This window comes from Nothoprocta perdicaria, unplaced genomic scaffold, assembly GCF_003342845.1.
Source record: "Nothoprocta perdicaria isolate Ctin4 unplaced genomic scaffold, notPer1 scaffold_497, whole genome shotgun sequence".
Taxonomy (NCBI): domain Eukaryota; kingdom Metazoa; phylum Chordata; class Aves; order Tinamiformes; family Tinamidae; genus Nothoprocta; species Nothoprocta perdicaria.
The window spans coordinates 44,117-51,933 of NW_020455751.1; the positions used below are offsets into that span (position 1 = coordinate 44,117).

The 7,817-nt window shown below is 66.0% G+C and overlaps 2 protein-coding genes across 2 annotated transcripts in view; one reads left to right on the forward strand and one right to left on the reverse strand.

The window, feature by feature from the left end:
- BLOC1S1 (biogenesis of lysosomal organelles complex 1 subunit 1) overlaps positions 1-2,852 on the reverse strand; it is a 4,785-nt gene extending 1,933 nt beyond the window's left edge. Inside the window, exon 1 of the mRNA XM_026047366.1 lies at positions 2,815-2,852. Coding sequence (XP_025903151.1) covers positions 2,815-2,852 — 38 coding nt within the window. The remainder of the gene's footprint in view (positions 1-2,814) is intronic.
- A 1,084-nt stretch (positions 2,853-3,936) lies between these two features.
- The window catches only part of ITGA7 (integrin subunit alpha 7), a 12,923-nt gene continuing 9,042 nt past the window's right edge, over positions 3,937-7,817 (forward strand). Inside the window, exons 1-6 of the mRNA XM_026047367.1 lie at positions 3,937-4,106; positions 5,578-5,705; positions 5,782-5,861; positions 5,946-6,201; positions 6,824-6,955; positions 7,035-7,154. Coding sequence (XP_025903152.1) covers positions 3,937-4,106; positions 5,578-5,705; positions 5,782-5,861; positions 5,946-6,201; positions 6,824-6,955; positions 7,035-7,154 — 886 coding nt within the window. The remainder of the gene's footprint in view (positions 4,107-5,577; positions 5,706-5,781; positions 5,862-5,945; positions 6,202-6,823; positions 6,956-7,034; positions 7,155-7,817) is intronic.

Here is a 7,817-nt window from a genome sequence, read left to right on the forward strand (position 1 = left end):
TGTGTGTGTGTGTGTGTGTGTGTGTGTGTGTGTGTGTGTGTGTGTGCGCGCGTGCGTGTGTGTGTGTGCGTGTGTGTGCGTGTGTGTGTCTGTGTGCGTGTGCGTGTGTGTGTGTGGAGGGGAGCACTGTAGGGGGGTGAGTGTTGGTCCATGGGGGCTATAGGAGCTAGCTGGGACCTTGGTGTGAGGGGGCTATAGGACCTGGGGGCTGTGGGGTCTGGGGGCACTGCAAGCAATTGGCCCGCTCTGTAGGGGGACCTATAGAGTCTATAGGTCCCCATACAGGGGGGCTGGGAAGCTATGGGTGCTATAGGGACCCAGCTGGCCCTGTGGGGCCCCATCAGTGCTATAGGGGCTCAGGTGGTGGGATGGAGCCCGTTGGGGGTCAGTAGGTGCCATGGGGGCTGGCTGGGCTGATGGGTGCTATAGGGCCTTGTTGAGCACATGAGGGCCTGTGGGCCCCTATAGGAGCCCACGTGGGCTATATAGGGCCACGAGAGGGAGCGGCCGGGCGATTCCCGCAGCGACGTCTCCTAAATCCTGCTCTCCATCCCCGGCCTGCGGAGCAGCTGCTGGGCAGGAGAACGGGAATCACGGGCTGTCCGCCCGCTTCCCGGCAGCAGGACCTTGGGAATGGCCCTCGGCAGCGGCAGGGATGACGTGACGGAAGCGGCCGCCAGGCGCTGGGGACACGAGCAACGAGAGCCAAGGGCACTCAGGGAATTAAATTGGAGCGCGGGGCGCTGCGGAATGACACAGCGGGAACGCGGCGCCGTGGCCGGTGCCACCAGCTCCGCGGCCAGGATGGAGCCTGGAGCAGGGCCGGGAGACGGGAGAGGGATCGGGGGCGAGGGCAGCGCCAGGCGGCTCCGCATTGGCTCTTCCGCGAGCTCTCGGCACGGCCGCGATTCCCGAAACATAGCCCTTTCCGGAGCCCTGGGATGTCCCTGGAGCAGATGCTTTACAGCGGTGCAGGAAGGATGTGATCCCGCCAGGCGCGAGCTGGAAAAGCCTCTCTGAGCAGCCGTGGGGCCTCGCCTCCCAGCGGGACTCTCCCCACGGATTCAGTTCCCTGTTTTCCTGCTATCCCGTTGCCGTCTGGCCTGGAGCTGCTGCAGCTGCCCTTGCAGGGGCTCCTACGTGTAACGTGGCCCAGGATAAACCAGGAAATGGGTTAAAAATAACCCCCTCTTCCCTCTGGATATCCCCGGGGTCTCCCTGCTCCGGTTACACTGCCAGGTCCCCCCTGCGGCAGCAGCTGGAGGGAGCGCAGGGCGCTCCGTGACCAGCCTCATCCCTAGGGATTGGCTTAGCGGGAGCTCAGGGAGTCTTTTGGGAGCCCTGTTGTTCGCAGGGTTAATCGCGGCGCCCTTGACTCCGGCCCTTCCTTTCCCAGGAATGAAGCTGGGAACGCAGAGGCCCGCGGAGCAGCTCCTCGGGGGCGCCTCATCCCGCTCCGCGCAGCGCTCCCGGCTGCCCCGTGCCCGACAATGGGAGCCGAGCAGCGCTCCGGGGCCGCGGGGACGGAGCGGGGCGGCTGGCGCTGCCGGAGCCCGGGATGGAGCCGGCCCCAAATGCACTGACGGTGCCCGGAGCGCTCGGCAGCGCTTCCCTCCCGCCCTCCGTTTGGGAGCCAGCGCTGCTCCTTTCCATCTTCCCTGTGTCCCAGCTCGGCTCCTTTCCCTGTTCCCCGTGTCCCAGCTCCACTGCCTTCCTTGTTCCCGTGTCCCCGCTCCGCTCCTTTCCCTCTCCGTATCCTCAGCTCCCTTTCCATCCCTTGGCTGCTCCCTGTCCTCAGCCGTTCGGAAGCTGCAGGATGAGGCAGTGGCTTCCAGGAGGCTTCAAATCCAAGAAAGGCCTTGGAGCGAAGCGGCTCCTCTAAACAAGGAAGTCTTTTTCTCACGACGCGTGAGTCGCTTTTCATCACCCCCCCTCCCTGCTCATTGTCACCCCAACCAAAAAGAAATTCCCTCGTGTTCCATGCCGGAGCCTGCAGGAACAATGTCCTGATGGGAGTCAGGCCTGGGGAGAACGTTCCCCTCCGGAATCCTAGCCTCATTTGGAAGTTGGCCCTTGCCTTGAAAATAAAATCCCCATGAGACAGCGCTGAGGGTGTAACGAGGTCTGTAGCGATTCCAAGGAGCATGCGGGAGCGCGTCCTGCATGTGCTGCCGTTGGGATCCAGGTGGGATCCATGGGATCCAGGTGCTGGCAGCCAGTACTGAGGGAATGTGAGAATACTGGGAATGTGGCCGTTCCCAGCATGTCTGTTGACAAAAAAACACTTGCTGGGGGCTGGAATTCTGCCTTCCTGGGACAAATTGCTGCTGGGGGGCCCAGCCTCCAAGGGAGCAGGGGATTCGCCATCCCTGGGCGATTCCTAATCTGGAGCAGCTGCTATTCCCAGGCCTGTTAGCCAACAAGCGGCCGAGCTCGGTGTGGGGAAGCTGGATGAATTCCCAGCGGGAGCTGTAGAGGCTGCTCCTAATAGTCCAGCCTGGCCTAACGTGCGGAAAGAGGAGCCTGGGCTGGGCTGCCCGTGCCCTGCACAGGGAATTTGGGGAAAAACGTGTGGATTTATCAGCTTCCTTAGGAATAGGATGCTCGTTCCCAGGATCCAGGCGGCAGCGGGGACCAATGGATGTGTTTGCTGGAATCCTCTGCTCCTGGTGCCGGGGAGGATCCCGGTTTTCTCCCCATCAGAGAGGTGCCGGTTGCCGAGGGTCCCTTCGGCGCCAGCCCAGGGCGTGTTTTAATTTAGCCCATGGGCTCATCCTGTTTCCCGGCCGCAGCCGCCTGCTTTTCTATTTATACCAGCCTGATGCTCCGGTGACGCCGTCCCCTCCCGCCATGCAGACGTGCAGCAAATCCCGCTGGAAAAGGAGAGGACAGGGGGAACAGGAGGGAACAGGGGCTCCCTGCACTGCGCCTGGCTCCCTTCGTCCCCATTCCCGCACCAGCCTGGATTTGCGGACCCCATTCCCCTCCCATCGGGATATGCTGCCTTGTTTCCCACGTCAGGGAAGGGATTCAAGTGGCTCCGGGATCACGGGAGGGGAAAGGGCGGCGGGGCTGGATGGGCTCCAGGGCCCGGGCCACGGTGCGGATCATTCACACGGCCGGAGCGGCCCCACCAGCTCCCAAATCTGCTCGTGGGCCTTGGGAGAGCGGTTAAAAATAGCTGGCAGGCTGGAAAATGTCACAGCCCCCGGGTTGTGTGTCCCACGGGGTGCACAGGGCAGCGCCCTGCGATTTGGGGTGCGATCACTGTGATATTTGGGGCAAGCACTGCAGTATGGGGGCAATACACTGCGATATGGGGGCGATACACTGCAATATGGGGTGTGAGGAATGCTGTGCAGCTCTGCAAAACGCTGCGCTAGGCTGTGACATGGGGTGCAATGGGGTGCAATACACTTGATAGGGCATGACACGGGGTGCTGTGGGATTTGATGTACTCTGACACAGGGTGCCGTGGGGTGCAATGAGCTGTGACGGGTGCCATGGGGTGCAATGTGCTGCAGCACGGGGTGCCGTGGGGTGCAATGAGCTGTGACAGGGGGTGCTGTGGGGTGCAATGAGCTGTGACAGGGGGTGCTGTGGGGTGCAATGTGCTGCAGCACGGGGTGCCGTGGGGTACAATGCACTGTGACACAGGGTGCCGTGGGGTGCAATGAGCTGTGACAGGGGGTGCTGTGGGGTGCAATGAGCTGTGACAGGGGGTGCTGTGGGGTGCAATGTGCTGCAGCACGGGGTGCCGTGGGGTGCACCGCGCTGTGCCCCGGGGTGCCAGGCCCCGCGCGCAGGGCAGCGCGGGGCAGCGCGGGGCAGGGCGGGCGCGGCGCGCGGGGGCGGGTTCGCGCACAGCCCGCTCCCCTCCTCGCCGCGAGCCAGAGCGGGGCGAGCCGCGCGCGGGGCCGGGCGCACGCGGGGACCATGGCGGGGCCGCTGCCCCGCTGGGCGCCCTGGCTCTGCCTGCAGCTCCTGGGCGCCGCCGCCTTCAACCTGGACGTGGCCAACACCCTGCTCAAGGACGGCGACAAGGGCAGCCTCTTCGGCTTCTCCGTGGCGCTGCACCGGCAGCTCCGGCCCGAGCCCGCCAGCTGGTGAGTGCCGGCTCCGCCGCCTCCCCCGGCTCCGCGGGGAGACCCTCACCCAGCCGTGGGACCCCCTCCGCTCTGGCGCTTCTCACGGTGAACTTAGGGAGCCGGCGAGAGAGGGCTCTGGGTGGCCCGCCCATCCCCGTGGCATCGGGGCTGCGGCGCTCCGCCGCCTCCCCGGCCCCCCGGTGCCTCCCGGGATGTTTCCTGCTCCGGCGGCTGGAGAGGGAGCTGGGGCTGCCTTCGGCTCCCGCGGGGCTTCGGCGGGGCTGGGGGCTGCGGGGGGAGCTGGCAGCTCTCGCCCTTGGTTCCCGGCGCAAACGCGGAGTCACCCGGTGGGTCCGAAGCCGCGGGCGGGACTGGCTGCACTGGGCATCCAATTCACCCCTCCACGATGTCCCGGTGCGGATCCCACCCGGCTCCTTGCCAGGAGTTGGGGACGGGAGTCCTGGTTCTGCCCTGGCTTCTTGCGAGACTTGAGAGCAGCGGAGTCTCTGCTGCCGGTCGGGAACAAGGTCCCCGGGATGGCCCCGTGCCCGCCCGTGCGCGCCCGCTGCGAGTGCTTCGTGTGACCCAGCACGGCCGCAGCTCCCCGCGGGGTGCCAGGACCCCCGCCCCAGGGTGCCAGGGCCGCTCCAGCCCCCACCCCGGGGTGCCAGGACCCCTTGGTGCAGCCCCGGCCGGCCGCGGCGGGCGAGGGGCCGGGCAGGAGCCGACGTCGCCTCCACCGCGCTCGGTCCGGAGCCGCCGCCGCCGCTAAGTCATTGAGCGGAGCCTGGAGCGGGGCCGCCCACCCGCATTCCCGGGAAGCCGCCGGTGCCACCACCTTCCCGCGGTGCCTCCGCTGGCCCCGTGCCCGCCGAGCCCCCTCGGTCCCGGAGCCGCCGGGGCCGCTTCTCCCGCCGCTCTCGGCGCCAGAGCCGCCGCTCTCGGCCGGTGTCTGCGGCGGCAGCGGGTCCCGGCGCTGCCCGTTGCTCGGGCACCGCACGGCCCGGCCCGGCCGCCTCCTCCTTTTTAGGGCATGCGGCAGTGCAGTTATTTTGAGTGAATTCCAGTTTATTTTTACCAGCCTTCGGCTGCCTCCCGGGACTCCTTCATGCCCCCGGGGCCACTGGCCCTGTCCCCTGGGAGAGGCCAGAGGTCCAGCGCATCACGAGGGCACTTTGCCATGGGGTGCCCTTCCGCTGGTCCCAGGTGTACTGAGCTCTGCTGAGGCCGGGAGTGGGTGGGATGGTGCAGAGTGGGTGCACATGCACCCTGGGGTGCCCCCAGCCCTGCACGGCGTGGGCAGCTGCCCAGCCCCAGGCTGCAGACGCGTGAAATGGGTGCGTCGGCGGCGCCAGCGCCAGGCGGCCGGGACAGCTGCATGGGGGCAGCAGGGCCGGCGCTGGCTCCACAATGACAGGGGGGAGGTCCGAGTGTGTCAGACCCCGCGTGTGACGCTGACGCTCATCCCCCCCCATCCCTGTCACTGCAGGTTGCTGGTTGGAGCCCCGCAGGCGCCTGCTCTGCCCAGCCAAGGCGCCAACCGCACGGGCGGCCTCTACGCCTGCCCGCTGAGCCACGAGGTCTCCGACTGCTGGCGAGTGCCCATCGATGACGGAGGTGCCAGGGCTCGAGGTAGGGCGGGTGGCACGAGTGGTTCTGGGGGCGGCGGAGCTGATGCTGCCTGTGCCCGCAGTGGATCTGCAGCGGGAGAGCAAGGAGAACCAGTGGCTGGGGGTGAGCGTGAAGAGCCAGGGCCCCGGCGGTAAGATCGTGGTGAGCACCAGCACCGGGCAGGGGGCTGCGAGAGGGGCAGACCCCCGTCCCCACCTGACCCATCCCCCTCCACCGTGCCCACAGACCTGCGCCCACCTCTACGAGACGCGGAACCGCGTGCGGCAGCCGCTGGAGACGCGCGACGTCATCGGGCGCTGCTACGTGCTGAGCCAGGACCTGCATGTGCGCGACGAGCTCGACGGCGGCGAGTGGAAGTTCTGCGAGGGGCGGCCGCAGGGCCACGACCGCTTCGGCTTCTGCCAGCAGGGCCTGGCAGCCGGTTTCACCGCCGACAGCCACTACATCCTCTTTGGGGCTCCCGGCACCTACAACTGGAAAGGTGAGCGCAGGGTGCAGGGAGTGGGGGGGCTCAGGCGCGGTGGGAGTGGGTGCATGAGCCTACTTGCAGGTGTACCTGGGTGGGCACAGAGGCTTCGCATGGATGTGCATGTGGCTCTGGCTGCCTGTGCCAGCACCCACACGTGGGTGCGCAAGGATTCGGGTGGGTGAGTGTGCACCCCGTTGTGTGCACAGGAACGGTCTAGCTGTGTGCGTGTGGGGTCTAGCTGCATACACCTGGATCTGCAAGGATTTGCACTCGCATGTGCATGCTTAGGTGCATACGTGTGGGTGCACGGATCTTCCTGTACATTGTGGGCATGTATGCATGTGTGCACTGCACATGTGCAATGTATGTGCATTTGTATGTGCCTGCACATGAACGTGAATGCAGTTTTGTCCCATGGACAGGCTGCACATGCATGGCCAAGCATGCAAACATGCGCTGTTGCACACACAGGCTGCAGGGTGCCATGGACCCATGCATGGCTTCACTGAGGCTGCCAGAGGCCCCAGTGCTCCTTTCTCTCTGCAGGCAGCTGGACTGTCCCCGTCCCTGTCCCTGTATCCGTGTCCCTGCTCCCGTGGCCGTGTGGGCGGCACTGACCCCTTTGCCTTGGCAGGGAACGTGCGCGTGGAGCTGTTCAACCACAGCTCCCTGGACCTGGTCCATTACGACGATGGCCCCTATGAAGCCGGGGGCGAGAAGGACCAGGACCCTTCGCTCATCCCCGTGCCGGCCAACAGCTACTTGGGTACAGGCGGCAGGCCGGGCGCCCGCTCCTGCCCTCACTCGCTTCTCTCTCTCTTTCCGCCCGGCCCACCCGGGCCCAGGTATTTTGTTTGTGACAAACATTGATAGCTCAGACCCCGACCAGCTCGTGTACAAAAGCCCCGACCCCAGCGAGAAGGTGCCCAGCGCGGCCGGCGACGTGGCCCCCAATAGTTACTTAGGTTGGTAACCGTGGCGGGGGGGCCCCTCGCGGACCCCCCCACCCGCCACTGGCGCCCTGTGTGTCCTTGTCGCTCTCCCCATGTCTGCGGAGATGAGAGGAAAGTAAAGCTGCAAGCGCACGCCAGCACACGTGTGCACACGCATGGGCATGGCATGCAGCACATGCCCGTGCACGCGTGTGCATGCACACGCACATGAATGCACCCACACGGGTGCACATGCTTGCACACGCAGCTTCATACCTCTCCTTGCACACACACATGCATGTGCACACACCTCCTCCTGCACACGTGTGCAGCCCCTTGCACACCCCCATGAGTGCAAGCTTGCACACGGATGGCAATGCACACCCCCGACCTTGTCACACGTACTCCTGTGTCCCCAGTCCTACAGACCCCTGTCCCATCCCCGTCCCGCTCTGTGCCCTGCTGGGCACCTTTCCTTGACTCTCCGCGGCTTCGTGGGCACCCACATTCTGTTGCTTTCCTGCTGCCTGGCGCGGGGGACCCAGCCAGGCGCGGGGGTGCAGGTCCCCAGTACAGTGGGGTGATCCCGGGGGATGGAGGGGGCATTAAGCCTGGCAGGGTCCCCCTGTGTCCCGCGGTCCCATGCGCTGGTGTCTCTGCATGGGGAGGGTGTGGGAGGGGGGGCACCGGCTGCAT